At 45.7% G+C, this 18387-nt stretch overlaps 1 protein-coding gene across 3 annotated transcripts in view; it reads left to right on the top strand.

Moving 5' to 3' along the window:
* Positions 1 to 18070, top strand: part of LOC133970678 (trinucleotide repeat-containing gene 6A protein-like) — a 33699-nt gene extending 15629 nt beyond the window's left edge. For all 3 annotated transcript variants that reach the window (XM_062407672.1, XM_062407671.1, XM_062407673.1), the window contains 21 exons: positions 508 to 2496; positions 2630 to 2831; positions 2948 to 3435; positions 3563 to 3694; positions 3835 to 4056; positions 6411 to 6593; positions 6749 to 6915; positions 7560 to 7637; positions 7805 to 7972; positions 9056 to 9172; positions 9747 to 9884; positions 10079 to 10180; positions 10302 to 10494; positions 10606 to 10752; positions 10865 to 11035; positions 11125 to 11265; positions 11455 to 11562; positions 11681 to 11911; positions 12061 to 12134; positions 12239 to 12378; positions 12505 to 18070. In XM_062407672.1, coding sequence (XP_062263656.1) covers positions 508 to 2496; positions 2630 to 2831; positions 2948 to 3435; positions 3563 to 3694; positions 3835 to 4056; positions 6411 to 6593; positions 6749 to 6915; positions 7560 to 7637; positions 7805 to 7972; positions 9056 to 9172; positions 9747 to 9884; positions 10079 to 10180; positions 10302 to 10494; positions 10606 to 10752; positions 10865 to 11035; positions 11125 to 11265; positions 11455 to 11562; positions 11681 to 11911; positions 12061 to 12134; positions 12239 to 12378; positions 12505 to 12856 — 5543 coding nt within the window. In that variant the 3' untranslated portion in view covers positions 12857 to 18070. The remainder of the gene's footprint in view (positions 1 to 507; positions 2497 to 2629; positions 2832 to 2947; positions 3436 to 3562; positions 3695 to 3834; positions 4057 to 6410; positions 6594 to 6748; positions 6916 to 7559; positions 7638 to 7804; positions 7973 to 9055; positions 9173 to 9746; positions 9885 to 10078; positions 10181 to 10301; positions 10495 to 10605; positions 10753 to 10864; positions 11036 to 11124; positions 11266 to 11454; positions 11563 to 11680; positions 11912 to 12060; positions 12135 to 12238; positions 12379 to 12504) is intronic.
* The last annotated feature ends 317 nt before the right edge of the window (positions 18071 to 18387 follow it).

The raw sequence follows: 18387 nt of genomic DNA, 5'->3' as shown, positions 1-18387 counted from the left end.
GGACTTATGCCAAATGCAGACAAGCTTTATATCTAAAGCAAGAATCAGTCTTTTCAGTTGCCACCATCTCGTCTTCTTTGCACCCCTCCCCCTCCCTCTCCCTCCTCCAATCCTAGCTTCCTCTTTTCACACATAATAGCCACATCCCCAATGTCCTCCTTCTCTCCTGCTGTTGGTCATCCTCCACCTCCCTGACTCCTAGTTTATAGCTTTGGCATGCTTTTGGGTCATGCTGTGTTGACAAAATGGTGGCAGCTGTGACCAGGATCAGACCTGGCGCTGATCATGTACAGAACAGTTGGGCAGCTGAAGGTTGGAGGGGGATAGAAAAATATAGAGACCGTGGTAGAGGGAATTAAAGGCACACCTGTGATTTAATGTAGTACACCAAAGAGGAATAAACACCTTTCCTGAATGCTTGATTAGATTCATACATAAATTCTAAAATGTTTTTGAAACCTTCAATCTAATAGTTTTCTCTGCCGTGTCCACCCTTTATCTTCCCAGGTCTGGAGCATCCTGGCTTGGACTCGCAGTATGAGCCTTCCCCTTGGTCCTCTGGCTCTCCCTGCAGCACTGATAGCAACAGCAACTGGGGCAAAGTCCTAGTGGACGGAAGTACAGACAAACCCAATATCCCCTCTTCAACCAACTCCTCTGTCTGGCCTCCCTCCTCTTCCTCTTTCTCTTGCTCCTCTTCTTCCTCCTCTTCCGGTTGTGGGTCAGGATCAGACCCTGAGCTGGCATCAGAATGCATGGACGCTGACTCTAGCTCCTCAATCGGCTCAGAGAAAAACCTCTCTGCTGTTGGTGTGACAACAGTGATGATGATGTCAGCAAATGCTTCCTCCTCTGTGTCTTCTACGGCTTCTTCCCCCTCTTCGGTGACTTCTGCAATGATGGTTGGCGTTTCTGTAAATGGAGACAGCAACGGCAACAGTCGCCAGGTTATTGGTGGAGGAGCAAATAATGGAAATAACAATATCACAGGGTCCTCCCACTACTCAGTGGCGGGGTCCAGCAGTATTGGCAGCAATAACATGGGTAGCCACAACATCAAGCTCGTCAACAGCAGTAGTGTATGGGGCACCCAGTCAGGCAGCAACACGATTACCACAGGTGGAAGCACCCCCTGCGTCAACGGAGGGTTAAACCCAAACACTTTAAACCCAAATGCCAACCACGGTGCCTGGCCCCAGAATCCAACCCCAAGCCCAGGGTCCCAACGGCCCCCGGGGATAAGTTCCAAACTGGGTATAGCCACCCAACAGGGCCCTTTGCTGGGCTGGGGTGGCATGGCAGCTCCAGACAACAGCAGTATGATGGAAGTCACTGATATGAGTAATGGTACAGCAAGCAGCAACAGTGGAAATGGTGGCCTGCAGTCTACCAACCTTAACACTGAATCCAATGGACCAAATAACACTATTATGATGAATACTACTACTACTACTACTAATGCCACAATGACCTCTAGTCCACCAAACTCTACCGCCTCACCCCAACTCAGTGGAGATTGTTCCTGGGGTTCCATTGGAGGAGGGAATGGGGGTCCGCTGGCCAATGGAAACCCCTCATCAGCCCCCCAGAACCCCCAAGGAGAGCCAGGAGTTGCTGGGGCCTTCGGTACGCCTTGGGGCGCGACTACCTACCCTGGAGACAAGGGCCCCCCAAATGCAGACACTGTGAACCCACAAAATCCTGCGTTATTGCAGGCTGGAAACCCCCAAATCTCCTCTACTGCTGCTTACAAGAGTAATAATAACCACAATAACACTGGGGCCCCGCGCTGGGACCAGGGGCCTGCCAATAATCCAAACCAGCCTCAGAGCAACTCGTCCTGGGGTGTTGGCTCCAATCAAATCCCAGGCTCTGCAGGCCCAGGCAATGGGAACCAAACTACGATGGGCCCTCCAGCAGGGATCCCTCGCCCCTGGGGGAGCAGCACATCATCTTCCTCCTCAACCTCATCGTCCTCTTCCACAACAAACAACAAGATGTCAAATGGAGAATGGGGATCAGCAGCTCCTGGTAACAGCACAGATGCTGTAAGTCAGAAAGGAAGCTCAGCCAACAATGGCTGGAAGAGCCTAGAGGATGACGCCATGGGCATGGGAGGTGGAGCAGGTGGAACCCAAGGTGTGGGGAGTGTCACTGGAGGCTGGGGTCGCTCTGGAGGAAGTGAGGGAAGTGCAGAAAGCTCTGGAGGTCAATCTAGCTCAGACAAAGACAGCAGCCAGTCAAAAGGACTAAACCGCAGAAAAGGTACCCATTCTCCAACAGTAGTATCAGCCCTGCCCAGGATCGATGTGGACCCCCGGGTTCTGTCCAACACCGGGTGGGGTCAGACTCCCGTACGACAAAACACCACCTGGGACGTGAATTCTCCAATTATCAATCAGCCCCAGGGTCCAAGAAGAGATGACAGAAAGCACAGCAGTGGAGGCTCCAGCTGGGGCACAGCAGGACCGACAGCTCACTCCCAGCCCTCTGGAGGTATTGATATGTTTGTAAACCTTTGTGTGATTGCATTGTACTGATATTTACAATACATTGAATAACAGCAGCAGGTATTGCAGAACAGAAAAGAAGAAAAATAAATAACCCATCCACTTTCCTTTATTTTCAGGTTGGGGTGGTCGGCCGAACAGCTCAGGTCAGGATACAGGAGGTTCTGGCTGGGGAGACCAGAGACAAAACTCTGGTTGGGACAACAAACAAGTCTCAGGGAGTGGAGGTGGTGGGCAGAGTAGCTGGAATGATGGATCCAGCTACAAAGGCAGCAACACCAGTAGTAACACATGGAGCAACAACTATAACAAAGATGACAGGTGATTAACACTTTTTGTTTTCTCCAGCTCTCATCTCATTATCTTTGCCTTTTTAATTGTAAAAACTATTGTCTGATGTTTAGGTTGGACTGATCACCTTAATTCTATTTGTTTAGGTCAAATACCTGGACTAATGCGCCCAAAGCGCAGCAGGGCTGGAGTTCCAACAGTGGAAATGGAACTGAAGGGTGGGGTGGCGGTGGAGAAGGTGTCAGAGGAGGAGGCAACAATCGCTGGGGGGAGCCCCAAAAAACTGCTGGCTCAGCGGGCTGGGAAGGCGACAACGACCGATCTGGCTCTGGATGTTGGAACGATTCAAGCCGATCCAACACAAACACCAGCAGCAGCAACACCTGGGTCGGGAGTGGAGGATCAAATACTCAAGATCAGAGCGCCTCAAACCAAGGTTCCAACTGGGGCGACTCAGTCCACAAACCCAATTCTCAGAGTAACACCCAGAGCTGGGGTGAGCAGCAGCAGCAGAAGAACAGCCACCACGGGGCCCAGAACTGGGGTGAGACGACTCCCAAGCCCTCCAACGAGTGGGGAAAGGGTCCCGAACCCAACATGTCCAGAGGCAACCAAGGCCCCAGCAAGCCCTCAGGTAATTGTGAGGAATCAGCGTCTCAGCAGGAGTTTCATTTAGTTGCATGGTTTAGAGATTATTGGGATTAGTGGGACGACATTAAATTGATTACTCACTTTTGTACTTTTATTCACTCTCCCATCAGGCTGGCAGGGAGGCCCCATACCCATAGGAGCTCCGAAAGAGGAAGTGTCTACTGGGTGGGAAGAGCCTTCTCCAGAGTCCATACGGCGCAGGATGGAGATCGATGATGGCACTGCAGCTTGGGGAGAACCTGGTAAACACGTTTTCTTTGTTCCCAAGAAGAGTCGTGCAAGGCCTAAACAAAATCAGATGAATTTGCAGACTTCTCCCTTTGAACTGACGATTGTTAATTCAGGCTGATGACAAAACATTTTAATTAAACTGTCTTCCCAGGCAAGAAACCTGTAGGATCTGTCAACATGAGGAACAAGACCGGCCAATCTGACCAGGAGATCAAGGGCCCTCCGCCTCAGCACCAGCCTCACCCTCCCTCTCAGCACCAGCCTCACCCTCATCCCAACCCCCACCCCCACCCTCACTCCCACCCTCACCCACAACACAACTCCATGCATCCCCCCCAGCCCATGCAGCCTCCTGCCCAGGAGAAAAATCCTGGTAAGTTGGGATATTTGTGCATGCACACAATTCAGTTAGTTTTACAGCCGTATGTTTGGATATACGCACACTTACTAATAATTAATTTGCTTATTGAAGCCAAACAATAGAGTATCAAATGTAACCCACATGGCTCTTCAGCAGTGAAAAATAAATATTTTTTCACTGCTGACTCACACTGGCTCGCTGTTTATATTAGACCTGGTTACAACAGATTTCCTGGTATTCGGCCTGGAGGGATGCTTTCATTTCAACATTCTTGAATGACAGTGTTTCCATCAGTTCCCTAGTTCTGTTGATTCTCAAATGTTCAGTTGTGACATGTAGTGAATCTGGGTTGCACTTAAAAGATTCTGTTTTGTTGATGTTAATTTACGAGGTAGAAAATGCTAGGACTTGAACCTGTGTATAAATGGCTCGGGCATGTGCGTGCACGCCTGTACGGCTTAAGAATGGATCAGAAAGTCCCAACCACAGGCTCTTTTTGACATAGCTGGAATAAGGTCTGAAAAGGATTTAGATTGTGACTGTACAGACTCGTGAATGCACACACACTCCATTGTACACAAAGGCTTACACAATTTGCACAGAAAGATAGAGAGGACACAAACGCATGCAGCCGTTCTCACCCGTCTCCCTCCCTGCAGTGTTGTCTGTGTTGAGGGCTTTTTGTGGAGCAGGTTGAGTCATCCCTTTGGAATGCTAAGAGCATCGATTTTCTCTTCCCTCATTTGCCTTTTTCTTTCTCTCTCACCCACCAATTCTGTAGCTGTAGAAACACAGTCTTTTGTTGGGTTTAAGACAAAAGAGAGTGCGCAAGAAGAGTGTGAGTGATAGAGGAGTTATGGTGACTTGGTAATAGGAACAGCTCCAATGTAAGATGGAACAAAAATAAAAAGGTTGCTTTTCTCTAGAAGTGGGCTGAGAAGGGGGGGGGTGGCTGCAAGGGTTATTCAGGGTTGCTAGTCTAGCGAACCAACTGGAGATGCAATGTGAACAGACAGGAAGGGTGGGGTGAGCTACACAGCTACTGTACTAACAGAAGTGCTTTGGAGTTTTTTGATAAATCTTCGTTAGTATTGGTTTAATTTTTGTTGGCACAAAAGGATCATTTCAGAGAAAACTAAGAGTTGTAGATTCTTAAGTCATCTTTTTTTTGCAATTAGTGCATAAAATGTACAAATTCTTAAGTTTTCTATAATTCCTGAGAAATAAAAAATCCATATGTCATATGTTAGTCATATTTAATCAACCATGACACAAACACTTATTTTCATCTTAATCAAAGGAAAACATAGCATTTCTGTCAAGGCCAAGATTGAGCATTTTTTTGGCAAATGTCAGCAAACTTCTTTCAGATAGAAATGTTTATCCAACTTATGTTTCCCAATTAAGTCTGACATGATGCAACAACATTAGCAAATAAACTGCAATCTATTTCTTGCAAAATTAGGCGATCAAAACGTGATGGAAAAAAAACTGGAAAACGTTTTGCACACGAAGCAAGTTAAGTACTAGCAGGCTAACTCCTGGCTAATAGACCTCACTCAACATTCTTCTACATCATGTGCTGTGCATCGTAATAACCAGTAGATTCCAGAAATAGAATATATTTAGCCGTCCCATTGAAAATCAACAAGGCATAGGTTTTGTATGGCAATGAAAGTGTTTGTTTTGTGTATTAAAACATCTTAACCATGCTAATGTACACACAAACAAACAAGCAAAAGGTTGGCCAGCGTAGCTGATCGCTCTACTGTCTTCCAGTGACCCTGTTTGTGTGAGTGATCAAATTATAACACATGGATGTATGTGTCAGTTTGTCTGTCACAGTGTGTGTCGAGTTAGCTGTGATTGCATGCGGGTCTCTGTTGTGTTTTTGTATTTGTGTGCCCAGTCACATGAGGGACACTGGAGCTAGAGGCCACCCCATGATCTGTCCTATTTTTGTGGGGAGGTATCCCTGGCATCTAACCAAATGCCTCCTGTGGAGGGAGAAAGTATCGGGCCTGGGTGGTCAGCTGTAACAGGAGCCGTTTGAACTTGTACACACACTTGACCACACATAGTCTCACATTATAGGGACCTATGCATATGTCTACATTGCCAGAAGAGTTAAAATAACACTTTAGGGCCACTTGCATAGGCAAGCTGACACAGGGTTTTTTTGGGTTTAGGAGCCAGGCTGTTTCATGAAGCTCTCTCTAGCAGAGAAGAACAATGATCAGGAAACATTGTTTTAAATGGGAAAATGTCCATTGACTTCCAAGAAAGGTTCTATGTGTTGATTATGCACTTCAAATAAGCATACCCTCGTTCCACCTCTGAATGTTGACTCCCTCTTTTTCCTTCAGGTTGGGGTGAGCAATATCAGCAGCATAAGGAGTCCTCAACATGGAGGGACCCCGCTCCTCCGCCGCCCGTGTCGGTGGACAACGGGACGTCTGCCTGGGGGAAGCCCATCGACAGCACTTGGGAAAAACCCAGCAGGGACAGCAGAGAGCCTGGTCCTGGCTGGGGTGGCCAGCATAAGGCTGGTAAGTGAACACATGAAAGAAGATGTTAATCAGACAAATGACTGTGCAATGGTGCAGGGAGTTTCCCCTGTTGGAGGTGCACAAAATGAGCAAGAGGACCAAATGCTGTTTATGGGTTAATTAATTTTCTTCCTGTCTCCCTTCCTCTTTGATAGCTCCAGGTCCAAAGCCCATGGAGACATGGTGTGGTGAGGATGGGTCCATGGGCAATAGCTGGGACCAGGAAGAAGAGGTGGAGATTGGCATGTGGAGCAACAGCCAACAGGACAACAGGTCTCACGACCAAAACACCTGGAATTACAAGCAAAAAGTCGCAAACAAGGTAAGTTCACCTCTGTTTGCAACATGTAAAGTAAAGAAAGCTTGAGATTTACTGACACTGCCCAAAATGCTGGGTCGGCGAGTACCCGAATCTATCAACTTATTCCATACAACTTGTGTAAAGTATTTTAAATTTACCAAGATAAAACTGCAATTTTCTTTTCCTGGAATTCGCTTCTTCTTCCTCGCCGCTCCAAAAACAGCAGTTGTGCTCTACTGCCACTGGCAAGTTCTGTCTTTAGAGCAAAGAAATAGGGTATTTTCAGTAGCGTAGCATAAAGCTGAGCTATTGGCAATGTGGATGTGTACTATATGCATAACTTCAGTTTTGAGGGGCAGCACCAGTGTGTCCAATAACAACACTAGCAAGGATAGCTTCCATACAAGGTTGGTAACAAACGTTAGGTAACTTGTTATATATGTTTTCATCAACTGGTATGGGTTAGGGATCAGTATTCTGTATCAGCCGATACACAAAGTCCAGGTATCGGGAAGTTAAAGATGATATCAAAACATAGCTTCAGAAAACATCACCATGATTTTAGTTGTAGAAGAATTCTTGTAGCTGCCTTTTTATTTTTGACAGAGCCGCATTTGTCTCAGCCACCAACGTCATTATGAAATGTTTTGTCTGGTGTGTTTCAGATGAACAAACCAGTCAACAAACAGGATGAACCCTGGATGAAACCTTTCATGAACCAGTTCAGCGGCATGAACTTTCCTGTAAGTGCCCTTTCACATTATTTACTGTACAGACTTGCATCTAGACAGATTTCTTTATTCACTCACCTGCCTAAAACTTAAAAGTGAACAAGTCTCTTTTAAGAGTAAACGCATATTTTATGCTTTTCTGTGTCTATTATTAAATGTTCTTATCTTTCTGCCTGCAGAGAGACTCTCCCGACGACTCCTTGAAGACAGGAGCGGGGATGGTGCAGGACAAGCGCATGGACATGAGCAATATGGGAGACTACAATGGAGTTATGGGGAAGAACCCTGGGTCTCGACACCAGCTCCACAAGGAGTCTCCCATGGATCGCAGCCCTTACTATGACAAGGTGAGCAAAATCAATAACCTCCAGGGTCCACTGTTGTGATCATGAGTTTGGTCTGTGGAAGACTTGTGTGTGTACGTTGCTGCAAATGTCTGACTGGTTAGTGCTCACGCAGCCCTGTTGCGCCCCACAGTGGTTGTTATAGCACACTGCATCTTAAGAGGGAACTTGGAACGTAATATTGCCTTTTGCACTAGGTGATGGTATATTTTATCATCATTACAAATTCTTTACCTGCAAATACCCCTTATGTCCTTAATTAGAAGGGTTGTGTTATTATGCAGTAATGAATCATTCCCCTTCGTGGTCCTGTATTAAGCTGCAGTGGTTTGGCTTTTCTTTTCTTTCTGCAGTAGTTTCTGCCTCTTTTATATTTGTTCTTTCTGACTCCCTCGTCTCAACCTTTTCTCTTGCGCTCCCATCCTCTATCACTTTTTTCTTTCATTCTCTCTTTCTTTCTTATCTCATCTCACTTCTTCTACTCTGGTGCTTTCTCCACACGGTTTCTCTCCCTTGTCCTCACATTTCTTGCTTTTTCCTCCATCTTCTATCCTCCTGGGAAAATTAACTCTATTCCTACTTCTCTCCTTCTCTCTCTGTACCTTTTTTGGCTGCTGATGTGCTTCCTGTCCCTCTGTGCTTGCCGTCTGCTGCACACTTGGCCTTGCTTCTGCAGCTATCCGCTTCCCCCTCTGCTTATGATGAGCGCTCCTCCAATCAAAGTATGAGCTTTTGCCCTTCCAATTCTGCTCAGCCTGTCCCCTGTCTCGACTCTGAGTCGCCTGCCCACTCTAGTCCTGGGGTTGCTCGACGGGTGAGTGTGGAAGGAGGGTGATGTGTTTAGGTCTTCAGTTGGATCTTGTGTATATTGTAATGATTTAAACCACATAACGTGTATGCTGTTCTTACAGGTTGCCTGTAAAAATTATATTTTCTGTATTTATCAAACTTCACATCGCTGATTAAACTGTTAAACTGTTAAAAGCCTGTTTACATAAACACTGTCTTTTCATTACAGTATGAATAACAAGTTGTTGCAAATTGACAATTTTAAGAATGCATGCTTTTTGTGTGTCCCCTACTCAGAATGTAAACCCTATGTTGGGTGGCAGCAGCGTAGCACAGGGCCGAGGCCCCCAGTCCCAAGTCCCCCCCCAACCCAACCTTCGTAACCAAGTGCCTCCACCCATCCTGCCCTCTCAGGTAGCGCGCACGCACACACAGATGCACGCACGCAAACATTGCTGATCATTGTATCTCCTGCTCATTATCGTTGTTGGCTGCAATGTTTTTCCATGTCAGGTCTTGTCTCTGAAATAGTTTAAATGTTTACCGATGGACTTTCAGAGAATTTTCAGGACAGCACTTGTTTATCTACAAATCAGTGTCCTTTTACATGTATGAGCCTTGTTTCCTACATTCCATTGGTTTCCTCTATTTCAGAGCAGTATGAGAATACATTTGCGGGAATTGGATCCTCACCTGAGATGGATAATTGACAGTTCAGATCCTAATACCATCTGATTAGTGTTGGTGTTTATTGTTAACATGTAAAGTGAGCGCAGGGAAGAGGGAGGACATGTGGCAGTGTAATACAGCAGAATACCAGATAGATATTAACTTTTACTGTTTAAAACTATGTCTACATAACAGTTCAACACCTGTGAAAGTCTATAAAAGAGCAGAGAACTTTCCATCAAACATCCACAATACAATTTTGTGTTAAACCTGCAAGTTGAAGAAAACATATTCAAACCAGAATCTTGTCTGTTTCAAGGTCCCTCCATCCCTGTTGAAGTACCCAGGAGGTAACGGAGGCCTGAACCCTATTTTCGGACCTCAGCAGGTGGCTGTCCTCAACCAACTCACCCAGCTTAACCAGCTGTCGCAGCTCAACCAGATCAACCAGTTACAGGTAGAGTTAACTCACACAAGTGAAGCTATAAGGAATGTCCCTCTTTCCGTGTAGCCTTTAGAATTATACTAAGCTAAGTTGTGAATTACAAGATCCATATTTTCTTAAAACTCAATACTATGGTGGCAAATGTTTGTTTCTTTGAACTGAGGAGCGACAATACATTTATTTTTAACAATCTTGTTTTTCTGCAGCGTCTTCTCCTCCAGCAGCAGCAGCAGCAGCAACAACAACAGCAGCAACAACAAAAAGCTCTGAGCCAGAGAGCAATGCCCGTGGGACGACAGCCTGAACAGGTGTGTGTGTCTAAAGATCTCTCCAGAGTCCTGCTTCACTACGCCCACTATTTAAGTTTTAAAACAGTACAGTGTCTGTAAATGGTGTTGACTCCTGTAACCTCCTGTCTCCGGTCCTTAGACACGTCCTATCGGTTCGTCTCCATCAATGATGCAGCCCCCACGGCACCTGGACCCCTCACGGCACCTGGACCCCTCTTTGCTAAAACAGCCCCCACCTCACAAACCGTACCTGGATAACTACTTGTCCCACAATACACCCGATATGCAGAAGGATGCTTCCTCTCTTGGGTCCTTCAGCAACTTCCCTTTAAGTATGTCTGCAACTATCAGTCATTTTCAGTCACTTGTATTTGACTATGTAAACAACCTTTTTGGTCAGATTCCGCCATATATTGAAATTCTTCTCTTTCCTCCTCTGTCAGGCTTGAACTCTAACATGAATGTATCCATGGACATGGGTGTTGGTGGCGGTAGTAGTGTTGGCGGAGCTGTGAGCTACAAAGAGCTGCCCCAGTCCAGAATGAAGAAACTGTGGGCTACTGAGCCTATGGAGCAGAACAGCAAATCTGGTACAGATTATACTGATGATGACGTTAAAAGCTGTAGCATCAAACTGGCCTGTTTATATTTATTGTTTGATCTGGAATATATCTTTACCGTCTCTGTGTGTTTGTCCCTCAGGTGCTATGTCGTCTGGGCTGCGTCTGGAGGACTCTCCCTTCTATGACTTCCTGTCTCCTGGCCCATCTCCCCTGAGTCCTCCGGGCCAATCAATGGGCTCGGTGGGCGATGGCTGGCCGCCCCGTGCCAACTCCCCCCCGACCATTGGTAACACTGTCGCCTGGCCCCCAGGTACACTTGCTTTCACAAGCTCCAACATGAAAAGCAGAAAATGTGTTTTGCTTTTGCTAATCGCTGTGTCCGTTCTTGTCTGGTTGCAGAGTTCCGGCCCGGGGAGCCTTGGAAAGGTTACCCTAACATTGACCCTGAGACTGACCCCTATGTGACCCCCGGCAGTGTCATCAACAACCTCTCCATCAACACCGTCCGTGACACAGACCACCTCAGGGACAGGAACAACGGTAGCTCACTAAAACAAAACATTAAAAAAGTTTTCATGAGAATAAACTTATATAATTCTACAATACAACATCTCATCAAGGGATATGTTATGTGCCTCCTTAGAAGATTTATGGATTTACATTTTAAGAGGATGCTATTGCTGCTGATGTTGCAACCTAAAGACTAACCCTCGTCTTCCTCATTCCCAGGGCCATCCTCATCACTGAACACCACGATGCCTTCTAACAGTGCCTGGTCATCCATTCGTGCCTCCAGCCACAGCGGTTCCCTCACCAGTACAGCACAAAGCACTTCAGGTATGTAGTTCAGAGACGTCTTGTTTTCTCCAATCGTGTTTGAGACAGATGGCTCTCAGATCTGTGAAATAATCTGGGCTAGTGTTAAAACATTTTCATTTTGCTCTCCCCCTCGCAGCCAGACCCAGCGAGTCAAAGTGGTCTCCCGGTGGCGGTTCTGTGTCCAACTCCTCCCTAGCCCATGAGCTGTGGAAGGTCCCCCTGCCCCCCAAGGCGATGTCCGTGGCAGCCCCCTCCAGACCTCCACCTGGCCTCACCAGCCAGAAGCCCAGTCCTGCTTCCTCTGGCTGGGATGCCTCTTCCCTGAGGATGGGGGGTTGGGGCTCCACTGAGTCCAGATACACACCTGGTGAGAGCTTGTGACACTTCAAATTCAAAGAAAAACTATCTGCGTTTCAATTCTAAACACCATCAGTTTGTGAAAGTGTTGTCAACTGCCTTTGCAGATACTTCTTCTTGCTTCACCTGATAATAATTTAATGCTTTGTGCATTGGTAGGTTCCAGTTGGGGTGACAGCAGCAGCAGCTCAGCGAGAACCCAATGGCTCGTTCTGAAAAATCTCACACCTCAGGTAATTCCTCGTGAATGTAGTAACCTTTAAATCTGAGCGTCTTATTTATATTTCAGGTATGCAAGTGAGGATATTTCTTTTTTTAAACTTGCCTTTCTGCTCAGATTGACGGCTCCACCCTGAGGACCTTGTGCATGCAGCACGGCCCTCTGATCACATTCCACCTCAACCTGCCACATGGTAACGCTGTGGTATGCTACAGCTCCAAGGACGAGGCCGCCAAGGCCCAGAAGAGCCTGCACATGTAAGTTCCAGAAACAGGAAGATATTTATATGACAGCAGAACAAATGATGTATCGTGAATCTTGGCCACAGGATGGTTTGAAACTCTAGACACACGCTCACACTCTTATCTGGCTTCTTTCTGCAGGTGTGTTTTGGGGAACACTACTATTCTGGCTGAGTTTGCCAGCGAGGAGGAAATCAACCGTTTCTTTGCACAAGGGCAGTCATTGGCCACTCCCTCCTCCAGCTGGCAAGCCATCGGCTCCCCTCAGACCAGAATGGATCAGTCTCACCCCTTTCCCAGCCGCGCTCCTGAACCGAACCAGTGGAACAGCAGCGAACTACACAGCTCCTCCCTCTGGGGCGGGCCCACCAACTATTCCAGTAGCCTGTGGGGGAACCCCAGTGGCACCGAGGCAGGGAGGATCAGCAGCCCTTCTCCAATCAGCTCCTTCCTCCCGGTGGATCACCTGACAGGGGGTGGGGACTCCATGTGAACCGCCTGCCAATCAAACTGGCTGGGGGAAGGGTCAGTAGAGAATTATCAATAATCAGCAGAAGAAAATGAAAAAAAAAAAAAGTAGTTAAAAACACAAAGGCACTAGTTGGACTCTTTCTCACTTACAAGATATTCAACAAAACGGGGTCTCCCTGTGGAATACAAGTTACGTTTCTCTCTCTGCACATATGTCCACTTTGTTTTAGCCCAAAAACATATCAGTCGGAATACTTGAATCATGCAGGCCAATTCTATAATGTGAACAGATGGATATTTGCTTCCAGGTAGTGCTCTTTCAGACCGAAAAAAGCTTCAATCGAGCTCATTATTATATATATATATTTTTTGTTTCATTCATCATGTTTATTTGAATTCCAATTCTTTTTATTTGTTTTTTTTCTTTTTTGCATTTGTTTGCTGACAATGTTGGAGTATGAGCTTTTTTAACTTTGCACTGAATGTGGTTTTTTCTCAGTATATATAATCTGCAATATAGAGGGAGCAGCCAGTTTTTCCAGTGTAGCTGTTTACTCATTGAGGTCCTTACCGTATGTGTGTATACCTGTGCACACGCACGTGTGTGGAAGTACTTTGTGTGTGTGTGTGACTGCGTGTGTGAATGAGTATGTGTGCGCTCCTCTCTGCCTTGGCACGCCTACCTTACTGCGTTGTCTTGGAGTTCAAGATCAACAGATAGTAGAAGAAGAGTAAAAGCTGACTTAGGAGGATTATCTGGTGATAGTAAAAGTGACATTAAAAAAAAAGTATTGCACCAATTTTGTTTTAAAACTAAAGAACGTTGAGCTCTGCAGTGCAAAGGACTGTAGCCGCAGCTGGGACTAGCAAACCCCGCCCACCTTAATATAGGGGCGGGGTCTATCTAGCAAGCCCTCTCGCGAGCCCCCTAGTGGGCAGGGTGGGGAACAGCACTTTCAGAATAGGCTTTCAATGTTTTGGAGGTGCCACACCGCAACCTCTTGTTTACAAGACTTAGGAGGCGAGACGTGTGTTCATTCTTCATTTTAAAGAGAAGATGGAATAAAATAAAATAAAAAAAATACACAAAAAAATTCAAAAATCATTTTTAAAAAAAACGTGAAAAAAAAACCTTTAAAAAAAAGAAAAACAAGAAAAAATTTACACTCTTACTGAGGATGAAGATGATGCTTTGTAACTCTGGGAATTCGGATCAGTGTTTTTGGCCATGGCGTTGGTTATTTGAACTATTCCTCTCTGTCTGCTAAATAACCAGCAATGGTTCTCAGGAAATCAAGCCAGTTTTCCCCCCCTTGTAGTTGAATAAAAAAAAAGAAACTACTACTCCTTGTAGGAAAGGAAAATCCAACTTCTAGCACTGAAAACGATGTATAGGTCTGTAAAAAAAAAAAAATTCTCTGCCAAATAACTGCTTTAAGCTGGAGAAGCTCAACACACTGCTTTCAATATGCTGTCTTTTGGGGGGGGGGGTCCTAATGTTGGGGGCGGGGTTGTGGAGGGCAAGCTGTAGAAAACTCAACGCTCCCTCTCTCCTCCTCTTCCACCACTCCTCCACTCCACTGATGTTAAAAAGAAAAAATCTAAAGTGGGGAGTGTGTAACTGTGTGAGTGTGTGATTGTCAGTGGAAGATGTTTTCTTGTCGGACTTAAAAACCAAGAGAAAGGCGAATCTGTATCTATGCATACTGTAGCCTCTCACATGGCCTACTGAGAGGCGTTTGTTTTTTGTTTCTTCCTTTTTTCCCCGTGTCTCAAAATGTTTTAAATGTTTCATCAAGTACAACAAAAATGACAAATATTACTTGCTTCTTTTCTTTTTCCTTTATTATTATAATTTTTTTTTTTTTTAATCGCTCTCATTGCCACAAATGGTGTTTTTGAAAAAAGGAAAGAAGAAGAGAAAAATCTCAAAAAAAATATCTCTTGTTTTGGTTGAAGATAATATTATTAACAGTGCAAAAGTCGTCCACATTTCATTGCCTTGATCCTAATTGTGTCCGAAGATGCAACAACAAGTCAAGTGGCTTCTACCTGTTTACAAATAGAATATGATTGTATTGTTGAACTGTTTTATTTGTTTATTTTTTCCTTATGGGTGTGGGGTTGGGAGGGGGGGGGGGGGGTACTCATCTGAAGTTCCTGATCTGATGAATCGTGTGTGTGTGTTTGGATGTTTGTTTGTGTTTGGATGTGTGTGTGTGTGTGTGGATGCTCTGTACTGGCAGACGTGAGTTCTCCCGCCGCGGGGGCGAAGGAGTCGGCGTGCGGGCGGGAGTCGTGGTCATGTGTGCGATTTAGCGTGAATGTAGATCCACCAGTGGTGTTTGTCAATGAAATACACGTGTGAATAACAGAATTACATATTATACCAGTGATTGTTTAGTAACTATGATGCACAATTTTTTCGGGGAAAAACAAACGCTTCAGAGTGCGTGCACGAGAAGTCAGCATTAGCGCGAAGCCATGGACCTTAATTTCTTTATCTTCATCGTGTAATTATTCTGTGTTAAGCCTGTTGTGTGTGCGTGTGTGTTTTCCCCGCTTCAATATTGGTTTTTATTTCAGAGATACTAAACATGTTGGCTTTAGTTGTGTTTTTAAGTTTAGCCGTGAATATTTAACAACTTCAAAGCTTACGTAGGGAGACAGAACCTTGAGTATTAGCCAGACTTGACAGTGGTGTGTGCCAGTATTGAACTGCTCTCTACCAAATAATTCAATTATACAAAAGATTAGTTTACTTAATTCCAGATCTTTTTTTTGTTTTTGTTGCTTAAACTATATATGAATATATAAATATATCTTGTGTGTTTTTGTCTTGTTTAACGACTGTTAGCAAGTGGAACATCTGAACCATGTTTGTCATTTGTTGTTTTGAGTTAACTTAATTTGACAAATTGAACTGAGGAGCCTTGGATTTTGCACTTGGGTGGATTGGAGGAGAGGCCGGTCGGTCAGACGGTGGCGCTGTTGTGTGAATTTTCAGGTCTGTCTGAGGGAGAGGGTGCATCAGTGCGTGTATTGTGACAGGGTAGTGTGTGTCTGTGAGTGTGTACATGTCTTTCTATGGTTGTGTGGACAAATTTGAGGTTTGAAACCATCGTTGTGAGCACATTTTGGTCAGTCCTCACAACCTCAAAGGGCTGTTTGAGGGTTCAGACTGTTGTTGGGCAAAGGTTAGACATTTGTAATGGTTAATGTTGGGGTGGGGGGGGAGGAGCTGGGGATGCATTGTGGCCCTGCCCACTCCCTGGCCTCTAACTCAATCTGCAGAATGTGTCTCCACATGTGCATCAAGTGTCACAGTGCCTGTGATCGGACCTCACTTTACTGCACCATATGCAAATTAATACAAACATTATTTTACCTTTTGCAAAGACGAATGTTGCTTCAAGCCTGTAGGAAGCAGCATGTTCCAGACTAATCACCCAAACCCTTGACTCTAACGTTTCTCTGTGGGCTCTGTGAATCTTAAAGGATAAATTGAGCTGATGTGAGGCTGTGATGAGTGTTTGTTCTCTTCTGAAGAGGACGTCAGATGAGTCGGTGGCCCAGGAAACATCTGAAGCTCAAAGCAGCTCTGATTGAACTCAGAGAATTCACATCTCCAATTTTTTACCAGTGCATCCTGGGTATTTTCACACCAGGTAAGAGCAGTGTACCTGTAGAGGAGTGTTCTCACAACTTGTGTGTGTATGTGTGTGTGGCTAAGTGTTCTTAAGTTGTGTGTCTGCTGTTAAAGAGACGATGGTGCTTTGTTGGTCCCGGTGAGGGAGTGAGAGAAGGGTGAGGGGGGGTGTTGTCCCCCTCTCCGGGTTTACCTCTCCCTGTTGGCCGGGCGGGCCGGTCAGAGCGGTGCCCACGCCGCCTGAGCTGAGCCAGAATGTAGCTGCAAACGGTTTTTAATTACAAAGGGGCGACCGGAGCCTCGACCTCCGGCCCCCCCGATCAGCCTCAAAACATGGAGCCATTGTGCGGAAAAGTGAAATTAAGCAACCACTGCTCGTTGTATTTGAATAAGTATTCTGCTACTGTCCTGACTGTGCCTGGTTGTCACTGTGACAGACGGTGGCCGATGCCCTGGAGATGCTCGCATCCTGAGGCCGACTGAAACAAGGCTTCTCGTTTGCCCGCGGTGACTCAGGCTGACCTGGGATCAGCTGCTTCCTCCGGGCGCTTCAGGGACACCGGGTTGCACTTGCCTCTTCGCCCCCTCTCCGACTCCTAAGCTTAACTACAGGGGAGGGGAAACAAAACTGACAGGAGGTCGGGGGGGGAGTGAACTCTAAAATGGTCTTTATTCCCTTTCCACTCTCGATGGAATTCTTTTACACTTCGTTCATTCTGATTTTTGGCAGCGCTCCTCTCCTAGTGCTGATCTGGGAGAAGTTGAAACCTCCTGTGAGGAGGCTTCTCTGCTGTTAGAGAAGGGACAAGCAATGTCTGTAAACCGCCTCCCATTGATGTTGACGTTACCTTTCGCTTTCCAGCTTGATCTTTCTCTGTAGCTGTCGTCCAATCTACTGTTCAGTGTGTGTGTGCGTGCGTGGGAAGAGCGAAAACCCAGTCTCGTACAGAAACTGTGTTCAAACACAGAATCATGCCAAATTGAGGAGGGAGGGCGAGAGGGAAGGAAAGGGATCGAGGATTTTATTGAGTTTTTCTTTGTTATTTTGTGTGTTTGTGCGTGTGTGTGTGTGTGTATTTAAAAAGCTGGACAATGTTAAATGCTTGAAGAAAATGTCATTTGCAAAAGGATGATGTGAGGAAAATCTTTTCAGTAAGTGAAAACCACCACGAGCAATGTACAATCCCCAGGGCTGCCGAGCAGCTTCCCGACAGGGCCAGGTGAAGGGAGGGAGGGAGGGAGGGAAGGAAGGAAGGAAGCTAGGATAGAGGAAAGAGGAGGGAAGCTGGCTGGTGATACTCTACTACTTTTTAATATTTAAGAAAAATAATGTGACTTTTGTTTTTCTCTTGACTTAACTATCCTGTGAGCAAATGCTACATTACATCATAACACACACCCAACGGCTCCTACTGTCGAACAAAAGCGCAAAGGCTGTTTTTTCGTAATACACAAAAAAAAAACACAAAAAAACAAAAGAGAAAAAAAAACTGTGAGAATCTGCTGTTTGTCATTTTACATTTAGTATGAAAACACACAAACAAACCCTGAAAAGCTTTAGTCTAACCAGCACAAAGATGTGGGCGGGCGGGCGGGCGGGGTGATATGTGGGAGGGCGGGTGGGTACAGTACAGCGGGCGGGTGGGTGGGGGGGGTGTTGCTCAGAGAGACTATGCAGTGGAGTGTTGAACCCAGGCTTCCATGTCCACCTTGGGTTGTTTTTTTGTTGTTGCTTTCTTTGAATAAAAACCAGAAAAACCTTTTTAAAAACTAAACAGCTGAGATGGGATTCCCAATAATATTCCTCAAAAACATGTTGTGCCATCATTGAATCGTACTAATAATAATAAAAAGCTGAAAAAAAAACTTTATTACCTAGCAGCCGCCGGGCCAGTTGTAGCAGG

This window comes from Platichthys flesus, chromosome 16 (assembly GCF_949316205.1).
Source record: "Platichthys flesus chromosome 16, fPlaFle2.1, whole genome shotgun sequence".
Classification (NCBI taxonomy): domain Eukaryota; kingdom Metazoa; phylum Chordata; class Actinopteri; order Pleuronectiformes; family Pleuronectidae; genus Platichthys; species Platichthys flesus.
This window is presented reverse-complemented; position numbering and strand designations above follow the sequence as displayed.